This window comes from Pyrus communis, chromosome 3 (genome assembly GCF_041283825.1).
Source record: "Pyrus communis isolate YQ-2024b chromosome 3, ASM4128382v1, whole genome shotgun sequence".
In the NCBI taxonomy this organism is placed as follows: Eukaryota; Viridiplantae; Streptophyta; class Magnoliopsida; order Rosales; family Rosaceae; genus Pyrus; species Pyrus communis.
The window spans coordinates 6,482,119-6,508,913 of NC_142567.1; the positions used below are offsets into that span (position 1 = coordinate 6,482,119).

Below are 26,795 nucleotides of genomic sequence, written 5' to 3' on the forward strand. Positions count from 1 at the left end.
TTGATGTTGAACATCATGTTCCTTATGTCTATACTTAAAATAGTTTAGCAGAAGCATTGATTAAGCAGCTTCAGTTAATAGCTCACACTCTGCTCATGAAAACAAAATTGTCAATTTCTGCATAGGGACATGACATCTTACATGCTGCATCATTGGTTTGATTAAGACCTATAGCCAACCACCAATACTCCTCAGTACAACTCGTGTTTGGACATCAACCAACCATTTCACATTTACGAGTTTTTGGCTGTGCTATTTATGTGCCTATTGCACCGCCGTAACGCATTAAAATGAGACCTCAGCGTAAACTAGGAATTTATGTGGGTTTTGATTCACCATCTATCATTAGATATTTGGAACCCTTGATAGGTGATATGTTTACAGCTCGTTTTGCTGATTGTCACTTTGATGAGACAGTCTTCCCGTCGTTAGGGGGAGAAAAGACCGTTCTAGAAAAACGGCAAGAGCTAACATATGTTGTACCCACCTTGTCTCATTTTTATCCACGTAGAACTCAATGTGAAAATGAAATGAAAATGATCGTTCATTTTCAAAGTATTGCTAATCAAATGCCAAATGCATTTAATGATGCTATGAAAGTGACAAAATCACATATACCAACTGCAAATACACCTACAAGAATTTATGTCTATGTTGGACAAAATAAAGTGGCAGCAAATGATTCATCTGGTGCAAGCCTGAAGCGTGGTAGACTCCCAAATTCAAAAGATTCAGCCCCTCGAAAGAGAAAGACAATGGCACACCTGAATTCAAATTCAAGAAGAGAAAATGAATGAAAAATTCGTAATTCATGATTCTGTACTTCCAGAAGAAAAAAAAATGTCCTTGATGAGACACATGTCCTTGAAGAGACAGCAGTACATGAAAGCAAAGAAATCTCCATAAATTATGCATGTAGAAATGAATTGTGGGATCAGAATGAAATAATCATTGATGATATGTTCGCATTCACAGTAGCCACTAAAATCATATTAAGTGATGATATTGAGCCCCGTTCTGCTGACGAATGCAAACAGAGACAAGATTGGCCTAAGTGGAAAGATGCAATCTAGGCATAATTAAATTCCTTGGAAAGGCGAAGTGTTTTTGGATCGGTAATCCAAACTCCACCTGATGTAAATCCTGTGCGTTACAAATGAGTATTCACAAGAAAACACAATGAGAAAAACAAGATTGCAAGATACAAAGCACGACTTCTTGCACAAGGTTTTTCACAAAAACTCGGAGTTGATTATGAGGAGACATATTCTCTTGTAATGGACGCAATTACGTTTCGTTATTTAATAAGTTCAGTGGTTTCAGAAAAGTTTCGCATACGACTTATGGATGTCATCACTGAGTATCTATATGGAGAATTAGGTACTGACATATACATGAAGGTCCCATAATGACTTAAGTTGCCTAAAACAACTAACAAACCACGAGGTATACTCTCGATCAAATTAAAACGATCATTGTATGGGCTAAAACAATATGGACGAATGTGGTATAATCATCTCAGTGAATATTTGATTAAAGAAGGATATATCAACAATGTCATTTGCCTTTGTGTGTTCATTAAGAAATCCAATTCTGGATTTGCTATAGTGGCAGTATATGTTGATGATATGAACCTAGTTAGAACTCTTGAAGAGCTTAATAAAACTGTTGAATATCTGAAAAATGAATTTGAAGTGAAAGACCTCGGAAAACAAAATATTGTCTCGGCCTGCAGATCAAGCATTGTGCTAATGGAATTTTGGTCCACCAATCAACTTACATTGAAAAAATCCTAAAGCGATTTGGCATGGACAAGGCTTATCCACTCAGCACGCCAATGATCGTTCGTTCTTTGGACATTAAGAAAGATTCATTTCGTCCAAAAGAAAATGATGAAATGGTCATTGGTCTAGAAGTACCATATATGAGTGCAATAGGTGTTTTATTGTACTTAGCACAATGTACTAGACCAGATATAGTTTTTTTAGTTAACTTGTTAGCAAGATATAGCTTTGCTCCAACAATGCGTCATTGGAAATGAGTAAAAGATGTTTTGCGATACCTTCGTGGGACAACAGACATAGGTCTCTTTTACTCAGGAAAATCCACAAATGACCAGATCCTTGCTGGATATGCAAATGCTGGTTTCCTCTTTGATTCGCATAAAGCTCGCTCACAAACTGGATATGTGTTAACTAATGGAGATACAATAATCTCATGGCACTCAACAAAGCAAACATTAGTTGCTGCATCTTCAAATCACTCAGAAATACTTGTTTTACATAAAGGAAGTCGTGAATGTTCCTGGTTAAGATCAATGATCCATCATATCCAGAATTCATGTGGTCTACCTTCGAAGACAGACAATCCAACTGTCATCCATGAAGATAATGCAGCATGTGTTGTCTAAATGAAGGAAAGATTCATTAAGGGCGATAAGACTAAACATATATCGTCAAAGTTTTTCAGTGCACATAAGATTTAGAAGGATAAAGTTATTGAAGTCAGACAAATCCGTTCCAATGAAAATTTGGTAGACCTGTTCACCAAGTCTCTACCAAAGTGCACATTTTAAAAGTTAATGCATAATATCGGATTACGTCGACTTACCAATCAACTAAATTTGAAGAATGCGGAATCAGGGGGAGATAAATATCAGGAGAAGCATCCATGATACATGCTTGTTGTACTTTTTTTCCTTCGACTAGGATTTTTCCCACAAGGTTTTTCATATCCAGGTTTTAATGAGACAACATAAGCATACTTAACACTATATCAACAATCCAGGTAAAGTTGTACTCTTTTTCCTTCGCTATGATTTTTTCCCACTGGATTTTTTCGAGCAAGGTTTTAACAAGGCAACTGATGTTGATATGTGGGCATCCAAGGGGAAGTGTTATAGAATTAGTGGGTGATTGCCCACTCAAAAGAATGCCCAAAGACTTAGTAATAATGAGTAATAATGTTTGATACTTTCAAAAGTATCATCATTGTATTTTGATGGTTGTAGTTACAGGAGTCGCTCTATAAATAGAGCACTTCGTCTGTTATCAAATGCACATCGAAAGAAAGCAAGAGAAATAATATCAGTATCCTTCCCTTTCTTTATCTGCCATCCCCTTTGTGTTATAGCTACTAAAGTCATAGTATGATATTTTACACCTGCTTCGCTCATGTCCTTAGAAAGATTATCTCTCTAACTTTTGTCTATTTATAACATAGGTTAAATATTCTCAACATACAATTTAAACAGATGAATGCATGAGTACCAAAATAATAGAAATTGCAGCAGCAGAAAGCACATACTAAAGCAATATTAATAACCCAAATTACTGACAATACACAACCACAAAAGAAAACATTAGATTCACTTCTACTCCTCAGACCAGGAAGCTGGGACAAGCATCAATGAGCTCGAATTCAAAAACCACCGCGGAGGCGGAGTACAAGATGAAGGGTGGACTCCTTCTGGATGTTGTAGTCGGCGAGGGTCCTTCCATCCTCGAGCTGCTTACCTGCAAAGATCAACCTCTGCTGGTCCGGAGGAATGCCCTCCTTGTCCTGGATTTTAGCCTTGACGTTGTCAATAGTGTCGGAGCTCTCCACTTCCAAAGTAATGGTCTTCCCGGTAAGGGTCTTGACGAAGATTTGCATACCACCACGGAGACGGAGAACCAGGTGAAGGGTGGACTCCTTCTGGATGTTGTAGTCGGCGAGGGTGCGGCCGTCCTCGAGTTGCTTGCCGGCAAATATCAGCCTTTGCTGGTCTGGGGGAATACCTTCCTTGTCTTGGATCTTGGCTTTGACATTGTCAATGGTGTCGGAGCTTTCAACCTCGAGGGTGATGGTCTTTCCGGTCAGGGTTTTCACAAAGATCTGCATCTGTTTACAGAAAAAAAAAAAATCGTAAATCAATGCCCTTAATTGCTTAAGATCCCGTTTGGTATCAGTATCTTTGTTTTCGAAACAAATGACTCCTTACATTCATCATTTGTTAAAACTAAAATTTGTTTTTCAAATTGAATACAAAACAACCTCCAATATTTTCCTGTAATTTATACAAAATTTATTGTAGCAAAGTAACTAATCAAATCAAACGAATATATAAAATTTTAATCAAAACTTGTGTCCTAAATTTCCAATGTTCTCAGGCGTTCATAAAAAAATGAAAAATAAAAAATAATTCTAGGAAATAACTGATTGAATTAAACAATCAAACCCTAAAAAAATACTGAAGAACGTAAACTGCAGAATATGATGGGAAATATGTACAAACCTTGAGAGAGAACGAGAGCCAGCGAGACGGAACTTCTATATGCCTTTGCTTTCAACGATGAATGATTTGGCATCGAAGAGCCTTAATTTATAGGACCGATTGCCGACTTAATGCATTAGAAGCCACAAGTCTACGCCACGCGTAAGGATTAATTATTTTCCTTGGCATGCACGCCAAGATTAATTAGGATATTATTAGCTCTTATAAAAAAAATAGAATCCAAATTTTAGAAAATCACGGATGCTAGATTTCAAATTTATAAACAATTTGTTTGGAAGATTTTGAAATCCCAAATCTAGTAAGATTTTATCCTGGATAGATAGAAGACTGGTTGAACCATACTTTTGAGTTTTTAGGATACCAACTGTTTCTGAAATTGGCTAAAGTTACTTTTGTTTTTTTTGGGTAAATTACATAAAACTAACTTAATTATTAAGTCATTAACAGTTTCATGCCTCGTTTTTAAAAAGTTTCAATGTCATATCTTATCTTCGAATGTATTGCAATGTCATACTTTCCATCAGTTGTCTGTCAATTCCTCTGTTAAATGCTGATGTGGCATGAGGCGGGGCCCACTTTTTATTAAAAAAATTAATTAAATAGTAACTAAATATTAAAAAAATAAACCAAACCCAGATCCCATCACCCCCCGTTAGAAACCCATCCCTTTTCATATCCTCCCCATCCGTCGTCCCCCCCCCCCCCCCCAAACCAAAAAAAAAAAAAAAAAAACCTTCCTTCCAAACCCAGAACCTCACCACCCCCACCTCCCCCGCAACCCCTCCCTTTCTCCCTCCCGAGCCTCCCAACCACCTCCTTCTCCTCGACTCTTTTCACCTTCCCTCCCATTGAAAGAAAAAAAAAACCACCAGTTGAGGTGGTCCGACTTCGACGGGAAGGATGAGGTGGTCCAGGGAAGGAGGGTTAGGTGGGGTGCGACGGACGGAAGGAAGATTTTTTTTGGGGGGGAGGGACGGAAGGAAGCTTTTTGTTGGGGGGGGGTGGATGGATGGATGGAAGGAAGCTTTTGTTTGGGGAGGGGGGACGGCCGGAAGGAAGCTTTTGTTGGGGGGGACTGACAGAAAAAAGGTATTACATTACAACAAATTCAAAGATAAGGTATGACATTGAAACTTTTTAAAGAAGAGGTATGAAACTGTTAATGACTCAATAGTTGAGGTAGTTTTATGTAATTTATCCTTCTTTTTTTTTTGGTACAATAAAATGTATTTGTGACTGACTTCATGGTTACAAGACGTACAGTCATATAGAAAAAGAAAGAAAAGAACTTTTGAAACACACATGTTAGATGTCTCACTTAAGCCACTTAGTACTATGTTCTATGTTATTAATCTTTACTTGTAAGTGAGAGACATTAGGTTCGATTCTTGTCAAACGCGAATTTGAATCACATTATTGCTAGCCTGTTGTGAGGTTAAACCTACTCTCCTACTCGTTACTGTAGATAATATCGTTTGATAAAAATAAAAAATAAATAAAAAAGATGTTTCACTTGTATTATGATACTTGATGTACCAGACAAAATATTTATTACGACACTACGTACTATTGAAGGAGGAAAGTAGGAAGAGTGTGGTGAGGAAAAAAGATAAACACAAAGTTTAATATCCAACTTTGTGGTGAGGAAAAAAGATAAACACAAAGTTTAATATCCAACTTGATTATCTCCTCCAATTTAGGCACAAGATTAGTGAACTTAAACCAATTGTACATGTGGCCATTATAAAGTACTAGCAAAGGTAACACAGTTTGTATTGAGAAATATATTTTTTAAATATTTATTTTTTAATTTTTTTTAAGAGAGCAATTATTTGTTTTTAACAGGTTGGTAGACATCCCAAAAAAAATATGGGTTGAAAGTTAGGAAAGAGAGAGAGAAAGAGAGAAAATGAGTTGAGAAAGTATTGATAAAGTGACATAGTTGTGGAGTTTAGAAAAAAAAAAACAGTAAAAACTTGTTTGTACAAAATTACTTTAATGCTCACACTGTTTTATTTTCTAATATCTTCTTTCAGTTTTGTATTAGAGGGTATAGTAATAATTTTATTAGTTTTTGTTTGATAATAAGTGTTTTACTAACGCGGAGTTTACCCTAAATTGTATTAAGTGGCTTTGAAGATAATTTTGGGTTTGATTTACCCTAAATTGTAAATTCTCAATTGATGAAACAAAAATAAATAAATAAATAAATACGAGTGTGATTTTTTTCTCTCTATAACTATATTTTACGCAACTATATTTGAGATTTTCTAGTCTAAAGGAATGGGTATTTAATTTTTATACATATCTTTTGATGTATCAAGAACAAGACTTTTCGTTTTTTTATTAACACAAAAATATGACTAAATTGTAATATTAACTTAATTAAATCTAAATGAAGTTTTTGAGAAGACTCTTGCATAACTTCATGAAGTATTTCCATACAACCGGCTCTTTTTCCCGAATTTTACTCTTAGCAACTCCTATATTTTGCCCTTCACGCGGACGTCAATTGCAGACGGTGCCGTTTATTGCCCAGAATGGACAAGGTCATTAGACCGACTTACCAACTCAGAAAGCCAGACATTGTTTTTCTGTTTCAACTTCTACTCGCTCCCAGCTACCCACAGCTGTCACTCAAGTTAACCAAACCCAAAACTAGTGCTCTCATCAGCGCGTGGATATCTAATGAAAACGCCTGCGCGTGCAAATGACCAAAGCCAGTCTCCCCCTTGCAGGCATTTTTAAGTTGATTTAATTATGATTTATTTGTTTGTTTATTCAATAAATATCTATCTCAAAGCCCCAATTTTTTGTTCACTTTTTCCGTCTTCCCAAACAGCTATCTATTAAACGCGGTCGAGAGAACTCGCTCAGGCTCATCTGATATTTGGGGTTAGGGTTTTTTTCTCGATACGACTCGCCAATTCCAAAACCCTAATTATCAGATCAGGTAATTCGTTCTTCGATCCCCTTACCGATTTCTGTTCGTCTTTGTTCTAGGGTTTTTGATGGTTTAATTTCTGGTCCGAATTTTAGGGGTTTTGTATAAATTGGAAATCTTTTATTTTTTTTTATTTTTTAAAATTGATATTATTCTGAGAGGTAGAATTAAATTAATTTTTCTTACTTACAGGACGCTCTGGAAAAAAAAACTGGGAATTAAGTTCTTTTTGGTGTTCATTTTTAATTTTTCCAGGAAAGTACCTGAAAAATATATTATTTTCATGTTTGATTAGATGAAGCCGAAAAGTTTGGTGCTTTTTTCGAACCCTCTTTGTTTTTGGGTGTCAATTAGTTTTTCCGAGGGTGAGGTGGCAATTGATTCGATATAGATTTTGTTTATTCCCTTGTGATTACGCAGTTGATTATTCCGGATGAGTTGCGAAAATTCTTTTCGATTATGTGATCTGTTCTTTTTATGTGTTATTATCTTGATTATATGTGATGGAGGACATGAAGATTTATATTTTTTTGTTTAATGTGATCCAGGTCTGAGCATTCCGGTTAGCAGGGCCGCTTAGTTGAATCAGCTAAGTTTCATGTCTGACACCGACGTACAGCTTCCCATTCCCTTTGGTATGTTTAGGGCTAATTCGTAACTCATTTGTGTGTGTTTATGTGCTTGAACGCATGCTTGTGTGCACCTGTATTCGAATCCAGTTGGATAGGTTGGTCAATAGCTCCAGGACGTTTGACTGGTTGAAAAACTCGGTACCTATATGCTCGAGAGCATTTTTAGTCACTGATATTCAGTACTGTTGCAATTTAGTAGACGTGGAGTTTGAGAAATTGGTTTGTTGTTGTTTATCAAGAGATAGTGTCAACTAGTGTAATTCAGCAATCTGACCAACCTGATTTACTCAAGAAACCAAGCTAAACTGATTATCTGGTCATTTTGGATAACATACATGGTTTGATTTGGCTACAATTCTTTCGGAAGGCGTTGGTTCAGTTGTTTGGAACGTGGTCTATAAGATCTGATTTAACCGACCTGGACCAATATGTATATGTACTGGTCAAAATATAGGGTTGTGAGTGTGGGGATTTGAACTGTAGGCATTAAAGTTATGGGTTACTGTTGCTTCTTAGCTTCTTATCTACTGAGCACAGCAGAGCAGAGACGATCGGAAGTCATTTTCATTTTTATATAATATAAGCACAGCAGAGACGATCTTGTGCATCAAATCCAAATTCACTAGGATAGATTACATCTCTTTTCCTAAAAACTTATGAAATGTGATGGTAGTTAGGCTACTCCATTATAATTTAGTGGGCTTTTTACTGCAAGGTATATAGATTTGTGTCTAGTTGTTTGATATTTTCTAAATAATTATACGTAAAGTGGGAGAGCATATCATTCTTAGGAATCTGAAATATGCGCAAAACTAAAAAATTTCACTGCTTTGTACGGAAGTGATAAAAATGATAAGTTTATATGCTTGTAGAAGGCTACCCCCTTTATTTTCCCTTCAGTTCTCTTGATTGCTGATGAGTTTTTCTGTGCTTATACATAGTTGGAAAGTAAAAAAATTCTGATTTATTGATCCTTCAGAGTGCGAAACGAGAGTATAGAAAATTTTGTTAAGACCGTGGAAAAAAATGTCTGCTGCTTGTTGGTCTAATTTTGCATGAGGGGGCTGGAGTATGAAAGGCTATTTTTCATGACATCCTCACATTAGGTTTTTGTTTTCACTATTTGAACATTGGATTAGTGCTTTAAATTTTTATCATCTTCTGAGATATGACAATTGATTGTGGCCTTGCTTGTTTTTCATCCCTTCTTATGTGTCCCTCCATTTATCTAATTGAATTGCTGTTTCTTGGGTTCAGATCCCTTTGCCGAGGCAACTGCTGAGGATTCGGGTGCTGGGACAAAAGAGTATGTACACATCCGTGTACAGCAACGCAATGGCAGGAAAAGCCTGACTACTGTGCAGGGATTGAAGAAAGAGTTTAGCTACAACAAGATACTCAAAGACCTTAAGAAGGAATTTTGCTGCAATGGTACCGTTGTCCAGGACCCAGAACTAGGACAGGTGCGTGCTTAACAGTAAAATCTATAATATAGTTTCTAATACAGCCCCTAATTGTTGTATTGCTGTTTGTCTGTAGGTCATTCAGCTTCAAGGTGATCAGCGAAAGAACGTATCTACCTTTCTAGTCCAGGTAGTTCACTGAATGGTTTGATGACGTTAAATGTTGTACATGTCGTATTATAAAACTGTCGAAGTTGCTTCCTCGATTATTCCATTAGATGGTCTTACAGAGCCAATTTGGAGGAGTCTGGTCCTGATTCACATTTTTGTTTTATACAGGCTGGGATTGTGAAGAAAGATAATATCAAAATTCACGGTTTCTGAGCTGTTGCAACTTGCGGCAACATCGACCTCTGCATAATGCGTCTCTCTGAAGTTCTGAACCCTCAGTTGAGAAGTTTGTTATCTGAATATTGTATCATCTATAAGCCAGTCTGCTATGTGGATTGTGTTTCCGGTGTCTATTAAGTTTCGATAAACTGTGTGATGTGGGTGACTTATGGAGCGTATGACAACTTGTGGCTGTCTTAATTTCAATGTCTATGAAAGTATTGCGCTTTTACCTAGATTTCACTTGCATACTTTTTATCAGGGCCAAAATAAAATTAAAACAATTCTAGAAACGAGATAAAATGCTGTATTTTGTCAGATTCTCGTTAAATTTTTTGACTGTTAGATGATGACGTGGCAATGTCAAAATCGTTGACACATTCATATCCTTGAACTTAGAGGATACGCCACACCTTGAGGTTTTTTCAATATCGTTAAGAAATTATTTTGTCTCGTAACTCGTAAGTATGAATGAAATTGTACATCATAAAGAACAAATTATTATATCAAAACATGAGCCTATGGCTCTTCGATTTTACATGATTGAAGGCCTGAAGTTCCCTAGTTTTAGTTGCATAAACAATCCAAATCAATTTTTTTGGTGGATGTCTCTAGGCATTGAGCATGAATTTACCATACAATAACCTATTTAGTGTATTTTTACAAAGTTTTGATTAAAAAACAAATAAAAAGGGTAAATTACATTTTACCGTCTTAATTTTGAGTCATATTACAAATTCATATATTATATTTTAAACATTGCAATGTCATACATCAACTTATGAATTCATTATAATGTCAAATTCTCGTTAAATTTTTTGTTAGTTTGGCTACTAAATGATGACATGGCAAATGTAGAGCTATATTTTGGTTGATATGGATGTCAAGTTTTAGCCACATGAACGAAATACTAATAAAAAATTGTTATTTATTTTAAATGCAAAAACTTTTTTATAGTATCAAATGCAACCCCCCATCCACATATGAAAAAGATCTCACGAGTAGTGAGTGGCAACCAAGTATTTCTGATACCACTTTTTTAGGTAAGAATGTTGATTTTCTTTAAATGTTGCCAACTTTATATGGCTAAACAGTAAACAGTGAGAGCCCAATCTATTCATTTCTGAAATGAATATCTGTTCAGTTAGATCATTTTTAAATTAAGTTTATAATCAATAGAAAATAACCATGTTAATTAACACTTGAGGAATGAACTAATCATCAACAATCTCATCATTTGGTTTACAAATTGAGAAATGCTAAGGAGACTATCTCGCTCAAAGTAAGGGCTGGTTTGGTATTGCTGTGCTTTGAAAACAAAAACTGCTTCTGCTTTCTGCTGTGCTGTGAGAATAAGTAGCTGTGAAATAAAATAGCAAAGCGTTTGGTAAACTTTTTTTGTAAAAGTGCTTTTGGAAAAAGAAAAAAAAATCAGTATTATAGTGTTTGGTAAACTTTTATGTAAAATAGTTGTGATTATGTAAAATGACCAAAAAAAGGTATAATACTAGATGTGTCATTAATTTAATTTTCTTAACAAGTAAAGATGAATTACTAAATATACTTTATTTTTAAAACAAAGGTATTTATAAATTTTATCTTAAACATATAATCCAACGTTTAACAAGAAATCATAATCCAACATTCAACATATAATCCAACATTTATGTTGCTTCACGCTTTCAGTTTTTTTTCAAAGCTCATTTTTGCTGCTTCACATTTTCAGTTTTTTTTTTTTTTTTTTTCACCAAAAACTGTGAAAATAAACTGTTTTTAAGTGTTTACCAAACATCTTTTTGAGCTCAACTTTTTTTGGTACCCATTTTTTATAAAAGCACATCAATACCAAACCAATACTAAGACTCTTCGTCACCCCCATATTCTTGATACAAAATTTTATAACGTTAACACAAGAATTGTATAAAAAAACTTGCGATAGTGAAAAGTTTATAGAAAGTCACATTTAAAATAATCTCCTTATCATTTTCCTTATAAACTTGATCTCTCTAACATTTCCCTCTCCATTCACTCTCCTCACACACAAACACACTGGAGACTGGTTCATGCTTGCCACTTGGACCTCCCAAGAGGTTCTAGACCCTTCATATCCTATCCTCTTCCCACGTGTCCATCTTTAATTTTACATATATGTCGCCCTCCTCCTCGTTAAAGAACCACTCTCCTCACTTCCATCTTCTGACTTGCAAACGCTAAACCCCCAAATCACCCCATCTTATCATCTTCTCTCTCTCTCTCTCTTTCTCTCGCATCAATCAATGGCAACCATGGCTTCCACCCTCACCTCCTCCTCCCTCACCGCCAAGCTCCAGAAGTCCTCCCTCCTCGACTCCTCCTTCCATGGCGCTCCCATGGTCCGCCTTCAGCCGGCCAAGGCGGCCCCCGCCAACAACGGCGGCCTTTCCGTCTCCATGTCTGCCAACGGCTTGACCCCCTCCTACGACTTGAGCGCTTTCAAGTTCGACCCCATCAAGGAATCCATCGTCTCCCGGGAGATGACCAGGCGCTACATGACTGACATGATCACCTACGCCGACACAGACGTCATTGTCGTCGGTGCTGGCTCCGCCGGGCTATCCTGCGCCTACGAACTCAGCAAGAACCCCGACGTTCAGGTGGCCATCATCGAGCAGTCCGTCAGCCCCGGTGGAGGTGCATGGCTCGGTGGCCAGCTCTTCTCTGCCATGGTAATTACTGTCATTTATGATTAATTTTAATATTTTTTGAAAATTATTAATTATTTGAAACTTAAATTATTGATTTGTTGTTGTTTAATTATCATTTTTGGTCGTATTAAGGTTTCCCGGGTGCTTAATTTTTGGCCTTTTTCTGGGGAATTGTTTGTTAATTTGAAATTCATGTTTCTCGGTAAAATAAATGTAACGATCGACTGTGACACGTGTCGCCATGCCCCGTCTTGTTTGGATAATTTGACCTATATCATTGTGCATATCTGTTTTCATTTGCATAAATATTTGTTAATTTATTTTTTGTAATTTATTTCTTTATTTCTATTTTTTGTAATTAATTAAATAGTTTGATATTGTTGTATTTTCATTCGAAAATCAAACAAATTTTGTAAATTTTGTAGCAAAGTAATTCCTTATTAATTAATTCCAAATATACAATATATATCTATAGATTTCATTTGTGCACTAATTAATCACAATTAGATTGCTTTGATTATGGTGAAATTCATGGAAGCCAGATTATCCCGCTATTTGGTTAACATTACAACAATCGCAACCAAGTCTTATTCCGTTAAATGGGGTTGTCGGTATATTTGGTTTTTGAAATACAAATTGTACTTTTAATTTTCATAGCGTTCATTTCTCACTAGAACATTTTATCTTGTAATTTGGAAAGCAATATAAATTTCGAAAATATTTTAATGTTCTAACTTGAAAATATTTAGTCTTGTATTTTGTAGTACTTAAGATTTAATTTATATGTTGACGTATATAGGTTGTGCGCAAACCCGCCCATCTCTTCCTTAACGAGCTCGGCATTGACTACGATGAGCAAGACAACTACGTTGTCATCAAGCACGCCGCCCTATTCACCTCCACCATCATGAGCAAGCTCCTTGCCCGGCCCAACGTGAAGCTCTTCAACGCTGTGGCTGCCGAGGACTTGATCATTAAGGGTGGCAGAGTTGGTGGGGTGGTCACCAACTGGGCCTTGGTCTCAATGAACCACGACACACAGTCGTGCATGGACCCCAACGTCATGGAGGCCAAGGTTGTGGTGAGCTCATGTGGTCACGACGGACCCATGGGAGCCACCGGCGTCAAGAGGTTGAGGAGCGTTGGGATGATTGAGAGCGTGCCCGGGATGAAGGCCTTGGACATGAACGCAGCTGAGGATGCTATCGTGAAGCTCACAAGGGAAATTGTGCCAGGAATGATCGTCACCGGCATGGAAGTTGCTGAGATTGATGGATCCCCAAGAATGGTACATTTCTGTCTCGCTTGATTTGTTCTTGATTTATTTACTGTTCATTTGACTAAATCATCCTTGGTGTCGAATCCAACTACTCCAAGCCAGCGCAATCACATTTTGTTAAAATGGTGATCGCGGTGGTGGGCTTAGACGGTTTAGATAAAACATCAAGGACTACAATAGTTGATTTTATCGAATTTCGACATGTAAAATGCATAGTGTAGATAAACTTAATTATATAAATATGGTCCTAATAATATGATTCTTACATTATTGGGGATGCAGGGACCTACATTCGGAGCCATGATGATCTCAGGGCAAAAGGCAGCTCACTTGGCATTGAAGGCACTGGGACTCCCCAACGCTTTGGATGGATCATACGTCGGAGGCATCCAGCCTGAGCTGATCCTAGCTGCTGCAGAATCCGCTGAGATCGCCGAGGCTTAATTGTCGCGTTATATGTTAATAAACAAGGGAAAAACCAGTTTCAAGCCGAAAATAATAGCGCGGTTGAGGAGTGAGCCATTTTTTATGGTAGCTAAGTGATGGTTATTGTGGATATTTGATGTGGTTTGGGACCTATGTGAGTTTTGATAATAATGTGGACGGATGGATTATGTCTCTGTGTGTTGGATGTTTGGCACAGGCTCTGTTGGAAAAATAGAATTTTACGGGGGTAATTTTCATGTATTCTATAATTCTCAATATAAGTACATGCAATCTTTGTTACATAAGGAAATACGATAAAGGACACGAATAACCTTCCTTAAACATGACCCTAATAATTACACATATTTACATTCGCTTTCTGCATGCTAACTCATGCAATACTCCCTCTCAAGTTGGTGTATAGATATCACACATGCTCAATTAGATAAGTGAGTCATCAAAATTTTTAATACACACAACATGAGTAAGAACATCTGCGAGTTGCTCTTCTGAATTCACAAACGGAATTGATACAATCTTCTCTTTGAGCTTCTCTTTAATGAAATGTTGATCAACCTCCATATACTTCGTCCTATCATGCTGCACTAGATTCTCAGCTATCTCTCTTACTGACTTATTATCACAATATAAATTCATCGCCTCCTCCTGTTTAAAACCAAAAGCCTAAAGCAACTTTCGTAGCCAAAGGATCTCACACACACGATGTGCTATACCCCTATACTCGGCCTCGGCAGAAGATTGCGACGCCACTTTCTGTTTCTTGCTTCGCCAAGTAACTAAATTACCTCCAATGAATGTAAAATACCCAGACGTAGACCGTCTGTCAGTCACATCACCTGCCCAATCAGCATCAATAAATCCCTCAATCCTTATATGCCCATAATGCTTATACAAAATCCCCTTTCCCAGCGCAGACTTTAAATATGCCAAAATTCTCATCACTGCTGCCATATGATCCACACTCGGTGAGTGTATAAACCGACTAACCACACTCACTGTATAAGAAATATACAGACGAGTGTGAGACAAATAAATTAGTCTCCCTACCAGTTTCTGATATCTACCTTTGTCAACCAGTTTCTGATTGGGATAAATTCCCAAATAATGCTTCTCTATAATAGGAGTATCCACAGGTTTACATCCAAGCATGCCTGTCTCTTTTAATAAATCTAGAACATATTTTCGTTGAGACAAGAAGATACCTCTACACGAATGACCTACTTCTACTCCAAGGTAACACTTTAAATCTCCCAAATTCTTCATCTCAAATTTGGCGGCAAGACTCTGTTCTAGTTTCATCATCTCTTCTGAATCATCAACTGTTATTATCATGTCATCTACATAAATAATTAAGGTTGTCACTTTACCACTCATCTATTTTAGAAACAACGTATGGTCGGAGTGACTTTGGTAATATCCAATCCTCCTCATAACTCGAATAAATCTACTAAACCATGCAAACGGTGATTGCTTCAGCCCATAAAGTGACTTTTGCAACCTACATACTCCGATTTTCCCTTCGGCATTATACCCCGGAGGAAAATCCATGTATGCTTCTTCTTCCAAATGCCCATGAAAAAAAGCATTTCTTACATCAAACTTTTTCAGTGACCAATTCAAATTTGCAGTTAAAGAAATAAGAACACGTACCGTATTCATCTTGGCTACTGGTGAAAAAGTTTCCTGGTAATCAATACCATACGTTTGAGTATATCCTTTTGCTACTAACCTTGCTTTATACATGTTTATTGATCCATCGACCTTGTACTTAATTGTAAAGACCCATCTACACTCAACCGGTTTTTTTCCCTTTGGCAGTTCCATTACCTCCCACATATCATTTTTATGTAATGCTATCATTTGTTCATCCATTGCAGCAGCCCATTTAGGATCCTTCAAGGCCTCCTTAACTCGAGTTGGTACTTGGATTGCTTCCACATTATTCACCCATGCTTGACGTTTCGATGCAAGATTCTTGCATGACACATAATTTGCTATTGGATAGCTCACTTTTCCTTCGAGAGAAAACCTGTTAGGAGGAACACCACAATTTTTCCTTGGCGGCAACTTATATGTACCCATAGCATTATTGAGATCAGTTACAAGAGTATTGGTGGTAGTTACCTCAAGGATATTCAGAGAAGACACATCGGGTGGCACTATCGAGCTTGAGAGAGAAGGGGTTGTAGGTTTGGCAACAGCTAGTGGCTGGATTGTTCCAGATTCCTTTGCAGATCCTTGCCGATATGCTGTGCTTGTCTCGGCAGCTAGCGGCTGAAGCTCTGTCACATACTCGACAATTTCTTGCCGAGACCCATTTATCTCATTTTCGACAGTTTCTTGCCAAGACCCATTGTCTAATATTTCCAACCATCCAAGATCACCCTGATCCCTACTAGTGTTCTCCCCCTGGGGATCTGAAGGTGATGGGAGTGAAGAATAAAAATACTCGGATTCAGAAAAGGTAACATCCATAGTCACATACATATGGCAACTGTCAAGGTGATAACACTTATACCCTTTCTGTTGAGATGCAAATCTAACAAAGACACACCAAAGAGCACACATATCCAATTTTCTATGATGAATCTTGTGAATATGAACACACACCCAAACACATGGGGAGTGAGGGTGTTCATGGATACTACATGAACATGTTCTGTCAATACTTGAAGAGGTGTATGGAAGTCCACAACCCGAGATGGAATGCAGTTAATCACATACACAGCATAGGTAACAACTTCAGGCCAAAAACGTTTAGGCATGGACACACCAATAAGCAAGGCACAAGCAGTTTCCAAGATATAACGATTCTTTCTCTCAGCAACCCCATTTTGTTGCGAAGTATGCGAAAATGTAGTTTGATGAATAATTTCACGATCTTGTAGAAATCGGGATAACTCAAAATTTATGTACTCTCCACCATTGTCAGAACGCAAAACTTTAATATCAGAGGAATATTGAGTTTTAATCATCTGTTGAAACAGATGAAACACATCACAAACTTCACTTTTATTTTTCAACATATAAACCACGTTATACAAGTGCAATCATCCACAAAAGTAACAAACCACCTAATTCTCGAAGTAGTACTAACAAGGGAAGGTCCCCACATATCAGAGTGTAGAGCCAATCTTTCACGTGTATATTCACCTTCACACTGCACGCTCGCCTTGGATCCAAGTAGGTGCCGGTCCTGTAGTATAGATTGCATTAGGCAACTCCGACTTGTAGGTGACTTCGAATAGCGCTAGTCTTCACGTGATTGTAGCATTAGAGCGTATATTATGATTACACCCATTCCTATTGTACAGGTTGCATTAGGCAACTCCGACTTTTGTGCTAGTATAGATTGATAAGCATTAGTTTAGTCGTACAAGTCGCATTAGGCGACTCGGACTTGTATGCTAGTATAGATTGATTGAATACCTAATTTTACTTATATTACTGTTGAGATATTGTGATGCGGCATACTTATGGATTTACTGTTGATTTGCATTTGATTTCATACCTATACGTAGTATGATTTTCTGGAAACTATACATGTTTTACGGTGACGGGTTAGTATGTTCAGAAAATAAATGGATTTTATAAACTTTTGTTTTTGCCCACTCACCCTTCTGTTTTTTGCTCATCTAGGTCCTAGTTAGCTGATTTACTTTGTGGTATACGAGGATTAACCGGCGATTTTGACATATCCCTAATAAATGTAGGAACTGTTCCCAGTTGTGTATTAAGTACCTAACTAGTTTCGACTGCACTATTTTGTCATCTATGCTCTGAACATTTGTATTCTATGAGTTCTACCCACTACTGCTCACTCACTTTATTAGTTTAAATAAGTTCTAGTTTCGGTTTTAATTTATTCACATTTTTACATCACTTACACTTTTGGCTACGTCACATTCGGATGACGGCCAGCATGTCTCGACTCCGGTCGGGGTGTGTCATTAACTTAAACATACTTAAATTTTTGAAAAAGTGATATTTGTGTGAAGAGAAGTGCTAAGGAGACTCTCTTAAAAGTTGGTCTCTCAATGGACTCTCACACCTCATGTTTTTGTTACAATGTTTTATAATGTTGCAATAGAAATCAATGTTAAACTACGAGGGGCAGAGAAACACTTTGAGATAGTCTCATTAGCATTTCTCTTTTTGGATGTATCCATGTGAAAATGTGGAATGGCTGAATTCGTACAAAAAATACGAGAAATTATTTATTATGCACATAACACGAGTGGTAAATCAAATGTCATTATATGAGTAGAGGATTGTTTTATTTTTGAAGTTTTAAATTTTTTAAAAATGACATATGATACATCACATCGTGTGTTCTGGATCCACTTTACAGAAATAAAATGATTTATACAGCAGAAGAAATAATCTAAGGTTAATGATTCCTAATTCTTTCGAATTTGTAATTACATTTAGGTCCTGTAATCACTATTCAAATCGTTCCAGACTCCATTGATTGTCTGAAGCTTAACCGCTCTCAAGCTATCCCCTTACCCTAACTCCTTGTTTGGTTTCCGAGAATTCCTAAGAAAATAGAGACCAATCGAGAGAAAGAAAATAAACATCAAATTTTGGTGGCCGGGCCTGAGATTGAGAAAATATGGACGAAATGTTGGCAATTTTTCTTTCCATGCTTCTTGTTTTGGGATTGATTCCACTATTTCTATTGAAACGCCGTCAAGATTCTCGATCGCCGCATGAACACGAAGGAGAACCTCAGGTTTGATTTTTGAGCCCTAATTCTGTTGCAGCGTAATTGTTTTCAGTTTTGTAATTTTTTATTTTATTTGTTATATATATTTTTTCTGGATTTGTTTATATTGGTTTAGGTTGCTCAGAGGGAGGCGGTGGTGCGTGCGCCTGGAGGTCGCCGGATGCGTAGGAGGCCGGCTTCTGGAGCAAGCACATCAGCAGCTGCTGCTGCACCAGGTGTAGAAGGTTTGTGTTTTACTTTGAAGTGACTAAATTTGATTTTATATTAGGAAGAGATTGGATTAAGTTCATGAGTAATTGTGACTCTGCGGTGTTGTGATGTTCGTTTCTCTTTGATTCGAGAAGCGATTGTAATTGATTGAATTGTGATTGAAATAGATATCAATTGGTAAGCAGTGGTGAGATAATCAGGAACAAAAATATAAGTAACCGTATCCGTGAGAGATAAAGGTCTGATCAAATTAGGATTTTGGGGGATGATAGTTTACACGGTTTGATCTGTTGGGGTAGACCGATGATTATTTCCAGAGACGGAGTCATAAGGTTTATGGATTCATGAGGAGGGTACAAAATTCGAGGAAGTAAAGGATGTATTAGGTATTCTGTATGGAAATGTACCTGGCGTATGAAGTGCAAATTTGGACTTGTATAGATGCAAAATTTGTATATGAGCTTTTGCACTAGCTAGCTAGCTTTAAGTGCTAATGATATTAAACAAGTTGAAAAATGTGTTATTCTGTCAAATGAACTCATAGTATGTATTTTTAAATATAGAATCCGTTGAGGGAAGTGATGAGGAAGATGTTGAGGGCGAGTATGATGCTAAAGCATCCAAGAAGAGGGAAAAGAAGCGCCAAGAGCGGGAAGCACAACGACAAGTATTCTTTCTTTCTTTTACTTTTTGATTTGAAGGATTGCACATACTTTATCTCCCCCTCTCCAGTCCTGATTAAAATTTCTAGTTAATGTGTCCTGTCCTGTCCTGAATACCCAACAGGCCTTAAATTTTAGTGAGTTTCTAATTATCTGACTATCTACATTGAGTAATAAAGACATAAACCACTTCTATGTAGTTACGGAGGTGTAGGACATGTTAGAAGTTTGATTGCTACATCATTCAATATATTTAAATTACCCAAATGGTGGAAATAACTGCAACATTCAATTGAGTTTATGCTTATGTTCTTGGAGGATCCTTGATTATGGTTTACTTGTACTGCTTTTATATTGTTTTCTTCCTTTTCCCTTCAATTGAAGCACAACTAATTATTTACTTGAGTCCATTCTTTATTTGAAGGCTGAACAAGCTGCACGTGAATCTAGGGTAACAAAACAAGACCGCTATGCTGAAATGCGGAGGAGGAAAGATGAGGAGCGTGAAGCACAGGAGCGTCAGCTGGTGCGTTGACGTCTCTCTTTTGTTTCTGTTTTGGAAAATTAGGATATGTATTTTTGTGTTGTTAAGTTACTGCCTGAAGATTTGGCCACTGTTTTGTAGGAGGAAGAAGCCAAAGCGCAAAAGGCTAGGGAGGAGGAAGCTGCTGCTTTAGAGTTTGAGAAGTGGAAAGGCGAGTTTTCAATAGATGCTGAAGGTACGACCAAGAATGAAGTGCAGGATGGACGTCAGGATTTGCTTTCTGATTTTGTGGAATACATAAAGGTAGAGTTCAGTTAATTCATTCAAAGATATTGTTCTATACTCTAGCTCCCTAATATCTCCATCGCCATCGGGTTGCACAAAAACTAGGGATGAAAAGGAGCTTCTAAGTTTTGGGGGTTTAAGGTTGGGTTGTAGTTTCTAACTTATCCAATCCAGTTTAGAGTTTATTAATATTTTAACTGTTTGTGTCGTTTGTTTCTATTCAAGACATGAGGCTTTCAAGTTGAGTTGTGATTTTGTTATTAATACTACTGTTAATTTTGACATTGCAGAAACATAAATGCATTCCTCTGGAAGATCTTGCTGCTGAATTTAAGTTAAGGACTCAGGTAATTTATATTTATCCTGAATTAACACATAAATCAACAATTTTCAAGTCTTCTTCGTACCTCAGAGTGCATTAATAATTTAATAGATGAAGTTTTTATTTGAAATTTATTAAGGCATATGGAATTATAATTTCTAAAAGTGATTAGTCAACTTAATTTACCAGATTTGGCTTACTAATTTTTCAATGCAACTGATGGTTCATGCAGGAATGCATCAATCGAATTACCAATCTCGAGAGTATGGGTATGTGCAGAGCTATTTCCTCATTGACTTGTCGTACCTAATGAATAATTCATTCCTTTGCTTCAGAAGGTAAAATACCATTTCGTTGAGAATGAAAATGTCGTATTTGTCTGTGTTAGGGCGACTTTCTGGCGTCATGGATGACAGAGGGAAATACATATACATCTCCCAAGAGGAGATGCAAGCTGTAGCAGACTACATTAAGCGTCTGGGAAGGGTAAGCATTTCGCATCTTGCTAGCAAGTCCAACCAGTTCATAGACTTGGAGCCCAAAGCGCAGTTTGTTGAAGAAATCAGCGGCGGGGCGGAGATAACTGTCGCTTGATTTGGTTAAAGTAATGAAAATCGTGCACACTGAATTAACAGGATATGTAACTATAAGAGATTGTAGGGGTAGGTTTCTTAATTAGCGTTTTGATATTATCTTCGGTTATAGCTGTGTTGCCTTGTTTATTGTACTGACTGGATACCCTAGTTCCCAAGTATTAACGAGGAGCTAACTTCTTGAACAAATGGTGACTCTGCTGCGAATAGACGTGGAAGAAAGCAATTCAATTAAAATTGTATGAAATTATAGGGGTACTCTTTATTGAAAGTGAGCACTTTAAACTACTTGAGCTATAAGTCATTGACGTAATTATATCCATTATAGAATTAATAAAGGGTAATTAAAATACTGAAAAAGTAAGGAAGAAGATAGAACTGACTTTTTAGCTAAAATAGTCTTTGAGATTGGATCTCCTTACTTTGGTATTTGACAATAATAATCGATAAAAGCAGTTTTTGAGTTTGTTCACCGTAAATCATTTTGGTCATTTTGCGAAAAAAGTTGTCAATATTCGCATTAAATTGTCACGTAAGCGGCTACGTGTTCACCTTTCTAAAGAGTATTTTTGTCAAACCAACATCTCCACTTAAACGAGAATATTGAACAGATTTTTTACAGAATGATCAAAATGATGTACGGTAGACAAACTCAAGGACCATTTGTATTGATTTTCATTATCAATGACCAAAGTGAAGAGTCATGTCAATCTTAAAAAACATTTTGGCTAAAATCCTTAAGCAAAATAAACCTAGCTAGGATACCCATAGCTACTAATTTTTCATGCCAATCCCTTTGTGCAGCACATCACATAGTGATATCCAACAAAGATTCGACTCTCACATTTTCATGCCATTTTTTTTAATTTTTTTAATTTTAGTACTTGAACTTTGTGAGTAATAAAAATAAAAACATGATTAGTCCAATGCAAGTTATGTGACATGCAGTTTTTGCCAGCTCAAAACAGTTAATTAGAAGGTGATCACAGCAACTTTTTTCGGTGGTTTTGGTCCGAAAACAAGAAGAGAAAAGAAAAACTCAGAAACGGCGTAGTTTATCATACCGAAATCTATTTACAGCGTGTGTAACAGATATATTTCCGTACAATGTCGACCAGAAAACAAACAGTATCGGTTTCATGGACAACGTTCCGAACCTGCCGCTAAAACTAGCGGAAGAAAATAGAGCTTGACCCAGTCTTTTAATGTCGCTCCTCTTCTTTATACCTAGCCATCTCTCTCTACCCTGGGGTTTACACAGACCTCCCAGGGCCTCATAGCATCTCTCACTCGCCGCGTCCTCGCGCGGCCGCCTACAGTTCAATAGATCTCTCTCTCTTTCTCTCTGTCTCTCTTCCAAGCGACACACGAAACAACCCTCAACCTCGAAAAATAGACAAAAACAAAAAGAAAAGATTTGAAACCTCAAAGCTTGCTCCACGTTATTGTAAAAAGCAATGATGGAAACTAGTAATATGGTCATGAGAATACCCTGGACGTCCCGCGCGTTCTTTCTTCGTGCAATGCTCGTGGTGTTTTTGGTGTTTTCGTGTTTTAGGGTTGAGATTTGTTACGGACAAGACGAAGATGCTGTTGTGGCAGCTCCTCCTCCCGAGCAAGAAGACTGTGACGGCATTTTCTTGTCGTACACGTTTACCTCCAGGGAGAAGGAGTTGCCGCATACGAAAAATGTGTCGGCACAGGCTTGGGCCTTCAAGTCAGAGGCGACGATCTTGAACGCCGGGTCGACCGAGCTCAAGGCGTGGAAGATGTACATAGGGTTTCAGCATCGGGAGATCTTGGTGGCCGCGGAAGGAGCTCAGATGGTTGACGGTGGTGATTTGCCCGTCGATGTTGGAACCAAAGGGGCATACTTTGCCGGGTATCCAATGACAGATTTGAAAACTATGATTGATACCGCCGGAGATTATACCCAGATTCAGGCTAAGATTGCGTTCAAAGGGACGCAGTTTGGGATGGGAGAGAAGTCTACTCCGATGCCCAAGACCATCTCCATTGTCAATGATGGCTTCAAATGCCCTGCTGCTAAATTTAAAGGTAATTAGTTAATTAATTATTGGATAAGGTTGTTTGTGTTATTATTGATAATGTTTAACATGCATTACATTACATGTCATATTTTGAGAAATATGTTTGCAGAACATATGATTTTATGAGATTCAAGATTGAATATTTTGGTTTTGATCAAATTGGCATTCTTATTTCTGGGCTTTACATCTTTTAGGACGATCGATTAGATTGAACATCAAGAAATGTATATGGTTTTTAGTCCAAGATATAATAATGATATTAATCAGACATATAAAACTTGAAAAGAGTATCAATTCAGTTCCTAATTCTTCCAATGATTCTGTTGTCAAACCGTGATCTCAATTCCATAAATCTCTTCGTACTTTTATTATGTAAATATGTATTAGTTACTATTTTCCTTGTCGTATTGTATACGGTCAACTCTTTAACTGTATATATAAATTAAACTGACATCGACACGCTCTCTAATACATGCGAGCTCTACCTGTGTATGACATCGTGTGACTAATAATGTCAGTATCATATGTCGAATTTACACTATTCCAATTCACTATCTGACAAGATAACAAATCAAATATTTTGGCAAAAAGAACATACTAATATACGAACCTTGAAAGGGTTCAAATGCATGCATTGACACATATCCTTTTTGTTTTCCTCATGCAGGGAAGACTGCAATGTCTGTATGCTGTAAAAAGGACCCAAAATTCAAGGCGAAGAAAGTCGAGAAAACCAAATTCATGCCACGTCAGAACGGGGATCTCTCAATCACATACGATGTAATGCAAACCTACACAATGAACTACCTGGCTCAGGTCACCATCGACAACGTCCACCCGCTTGGCCGCCTCGACCACTGGAACTTAACCTGGGAATGGATGAGGGGAGAGTTCATCAACACCATGAGAGGAGCCTACACTCACAAGAAGGACACAAGTGCATGCCTCTACGGCCAAGCCGGAAAATTCTACAAGGACTTGGACTTCTCTCAGGTCATGAACTGTGAAAAGAAGCCCGTCATCACCGACCTCCCAGCCGAGCGAAAGGATGATCCCAAGGTCGGCAAACTGCCCAGCTGCTGCCGCAACGGGACCATCTTGCCGAGGCTCATGGACAAGGCACAGTCCCAGTCCATTTTCCAGCTGCAAGTGTTTAAGATCCCACCCGACGACAACAGAACTGCCATAACTCCACCTCAGCAGTGGAAAATCAGTGGCGTTCTGAACCCTACTTACAGATGCGGGCCCCCTATTAGGGTTGACCCTACTCAGTTCCCCGACCCAAGTGGGCTCCAGGCCACGTCAGACGCCATTGCCAGCTGGCAAGTGGTGTGCAACATCACCAAAACCCCGGTCCCCAGATGCTGCGTCTCGTTTTCGGCCTATTACAGCACCTCTGTGGTTCCATGCAGCACGTGCGCGTGCGGGTGCAAAACATCTGAGACGGACAAATGTAACCCTAAGGCTCCCGCCATGCTTTTGCCTGCCGAAGCTCTCCTCGTGCCGTTCGCAAACAGAACCGAGAAGGCAAAAGCATGGGCCAAAATCAAGCACTACGACGTGCCTAAAAAGCTTCCGTGCCCTGACAACTGCGGTGTCAGCTTGAACTGGCACATCGACTCTGATTACAGCAACGGGTGGACCGCCAGGCTCACTCTCTTCAACTGGGGAACCGACCAGTTTCAAGATTGGTACACCGCGGTGAAGATGAACAAGGCCTACCAGGACTACGAAAACGTCTACTCCTTCAACGGGACGAGGATGGAAAAGGACGTCAACAACACAATCTTGTTCACAGGGCTCAAGGGTTTGAACTACTTGGTGGCGATAAAAAACGGGACGGATCCGAAAAAGAATCCGATGATCCCCGGGAAGCAGCAATCGGTGATTTCGTTCAAGAAGAAGCACTATCATAATATCGATATCAAAGCGGGTCAAGGGTTCCCAACGAGAGTGTTGTTCAATGGAGAAGAGTGTGCTCTTCCTAAAGTGTTCCCCAAGAACAATGCAGGACATCTCAAGTCTAATGCTCTTTTGGTCCTATGTATAGCCATCATGTCTTTCCTTTTCATGACAAATCGCTTCCACTAACCATCAGCAAGGCTAGTTCTATCTGCAGGTAATTAGTAGTTAATTGTATATAAATATCTAATTAATTATGTTCATCAATGGCAGTTGTCATCGGATTATATGAATAAATGAGGTTCAAATTGGAAATATAAACAAAATGAAATGTTAATTATAACGTCAATTAGGGTTAGCTAGCTTTTGTTTTTCTATTTGGGCCCCATGTAGATTTGAACCCTACGTCACCTTTCAAGTAAAGTAGAGATTGAGTGACGTTAGACCAAACGGTGATGACCACCAGTTACAAAAGATAGTTTTTTTGAGTTAGTTTCAGTAGCTAGTTAAAGATTATTGATATATCTAGCTTTCACTAGCTAGAAAATTAATTAATTAGTTTTAATATTTCTGAGAATTCATGATTAATGATCGGATTTATGTGTTTTGTCATCCTCATATGATGGGTGTTGTCTGACGTCAGCTGCAAGAAGACCGGTGTTTACGCACTCAAGGCTGATAAAGAACCATGTATGAGTGACGATGCTACCATGGTTTCGAGGCCTGTCCATGCATACTCGAACTCGAGACACATAAAGCAGATGATGAAGAGATTGTAACGAGTCACAAAACAGACGTTATGATAATTTGAATAAGATTTTATGTGCAAAGTAGCTATTATTTACAAATCATGAGGATGGATTCGCGCGATCTTTTTGTTTTCCTAGCATTTTTTTTGTGTGTATCTAGGATCGATGCAGTCTCTAATGTTTGTAGTAGTTCCAAATGTTGGAACAGGGTAACTAGAAAATTCAAGATGACATATTACAATACAAACATCGATTTTTAAGACAAGCCAGATTGATGCATACACACACACACATATAGATGAACACGTGTGTTAATTTCCAATGAACACTGAAATAATCATAATAATAATTCAATCGCTAAATGATCATCTCTATTAGCTGGTCTGTGGAAAGGATGATGAACCTAAATTTGTATCATAGGACTATGGTCATTAATTAGTATAGTACAAATCCACTTTTAAGGATTTGGCACTAATCTAATTAGTTCATGAAAATGGTGTTTAACTTGTTAATGTCCTGGTAGAGAAATTAAGATGGCAGCTTGTTTGAGGAGTTCTTTCGGGTTGGTCTCCCCCTCATCGTGGCATTTTCAAACTCGATATTGGTGGCGGCAAGTTCCCCTCTGCAATACCACTTCCCCGAAACATGCAGAATTCGAGCATTTTACTTCGAATTGAAACTGTCATTAGATGCTGGTTTTTCCTAACCAGATGCTCTATCTGTAAGAGCAGAAAGATCCTGCCTCTGATGGTA

At 37.9% G+C, this 26,795-nt stretch overlaps 5 protein-coding genes across 5 annotated transcripts; 4 read left to right on the forward strand and 1 right to left on the reverse strand.

Annotated features, from left to right (window-relative positions):
* Positions 1-3,303: 3,303 nt before the first annotated feature.
* LOC137716307 (polyubiquitin) lies at positions 3,304-4,350 on the reverse strand. The gene is made up of 2 exons (XM_068455746.2): positions 4,277-4,350; positions 3,304-3,882 (listed from the first exon to the last, which is right to left on the reverse strand). Exon 2 carries the CDS (start codon positions 3,880-3,882, stop codon positions 3,421-3,423), a length of 462 nt encoding a protein of 153 aa, XP_068311847.1. The 5' UTR covers positions 4,277-4,350; the 3' UTR covers positions 3,304-3,420.
* Positions 4,351-7,047: 2,697 nt separating this feature from the next.
* LOC137714983 (protein translation factor SUI1 homolog 2) lies at positions 7,048-9,881 on the forward strand. Its single transcript, XM_068454178.2, has 5 exons — positions 7,048-7,229; positions 7,769-7,855; positions 9,110-9,315; positions 9,392-9,445; positions 9,595-9,881. Exons 2-5 carry the CDS (start codon positions 7,819-7,821, stop codon positions 9,637-9,639), a joined length of 342 nt encoding a protein of 113 aa, XP_068310279.2. The 5' UTR covers positions 7,048-7,229; positions 7,769-7,818; the 3' UTR covers positions 9,640-9,881.
* A 1,787-nt stretch (positions 9,882-11,668) lies between these two features.
* On the forward strand, positions 11,669-14,295 carry LOC137714916 (thiamine thiazole synthase, chloroplastic). The gene is made up of 3 exons (XM_068454077.2): positions 11,669-12,350; positions 13,129-13,617; positions 13,891-14,295. Exons 1-3 carry the CDS (start codon positions 11,922-11,924, stop codon positions 14,050-14,052), a joined length of 1,080 nt encoding a protein of 359 aa, XP_068310178.2. The 5' UTR covers positions 11,669-11,921; the 3' UTR covers positions 14,053-14,295.
* A 4,152-nt stretch (positions 14,296-18,447) lies between these two features.
* Positions 18,448-21,587, forward strand: LOC137715290 (DDRGK domain-containing protein 1). The gene is made up of 8 exons (XM_068454561.2): positions 18,448-18,790; positions 18,900-19,008; positions 19,558-19,661; positions 20,081-20,182; positions 20,282-20,443; positions 20,716-20,772; positions 20,980-21,016; positions 21,136-21,587. The coding sequence occupies exons 1-8, from the start codon at positions 18,671-18,673 to the stop codon at positions 21,339-21,341; spliced, it is 897 nt and encodes a 298-aa protein (XP_068310662.2). The 5' UTR covers positions 18,448-18,670; the 3' UTR covers positions 21,342-21,587.
* Positions 21,588-22,482: 895 nt separating this feature from the next.
* On the forward strand, positions 22,483-26,307 carry LOC137715288 (COBRA-like protein 10). Its single transcript, XM_068454560.2, has 3 exons — positions 22,483-23,398; positions 24,059-25,510; positions 25,937-26,307. The coding sequence occupies exons 1-2, from the start codon at positions 22,798-22,800 to the stop codon at positions 25,480-25,482; spliced, it is 2,025 nt and encodes a 674-aa protein (XP_068310661.2). The 5' UTR covers positions 22,483-22,797; the 3' UTR covers positions 25,483-25,510; positions 25,937-26,307.
* The last annotated feature ends 488 nt before the right edge of the window (positions 26,308-26,795 follow it).

Coding starts and splice junctions, on each gene's coding strand:
- LOC137715290 (XM_068454561.2), top strand. CDS start 18,671: ATGGACGAAATGTTGGCAATTTTTCTTTCCATGCTTCTTGTTTTGGGA. Junction 19,009..19,557: donor TGCTGCACCAGGTGTAGAAG/GTTTGTGTTTTA, acceptor TTTTAAATATAG/AATCCGTTGAGGGAAGTGAT. Junction 19,662..20,080: donor AGCGGGAAGCACAACGACAA/GTATTCTTTCTT, acceptor CTTTATTTGAAG/GCTGAACAAGCTGCACGTGA.
- LOC137714916 (XM_068454077.2), top strand. CDS start 11,922: ATGGCAACCATGGCTTCCACCCTCACCTCCTCCTCCCTCACCGCCAAG. Junction 12,351..13,128: donor GCCAGCTCTTCTCTGCCATG/GTAATTACTGTC, acceptor TGACGTATATAG/GTTGTGCGCAAACCCGCCCA. Junction 13,618..13,890: donor TTGATGGATCCCCAAGAATG/GTACATTTCTGT, acceptor TTGGGGATGCAG/GGACCTACATTCGGAGCCAT.
- LOC137714983 (XM_068454178.2), top strand. CDS start 7,819: ATGTCTGACACCGACGTACAGCTTCCCATTCCCTTTG. Junction 7,856..9,109: donor ACAGCTTCCCATTCCCTTTG/GTATGTTTAGGG, acceptor TCTTGGGTTCAG/ATCCCTTTGCCGAGGCAACT. Junction 9,316..9,391: donor AGGACCCAGAACTAGGACAG/GTGCGTGCTTAA, acceptor GTTTGTCTGTAG/GTCATTCAGCTTCAAGGTGA.
- LOC137716307 (XM_068455746.2), bottom strand. CDS start 3,882: ATGCAGATCTTTGTGAAAACCCTGACCGGAAAGACCATCACCCTCGAG.
- LOC137715288 (XM_068454560.2), top strand. CDS start 22,798: ATGATGGAAACTAGTAATATGGTCATGAGAATACCCTGGACGTCCCGC. Junction 23,399..24,058: donor CCCTGCTGCTAAATTTAAAG/GTAATTAGTTAA, acceptor TTCCTCATGCAG/GGAAGACTGCAATGTCTGTA.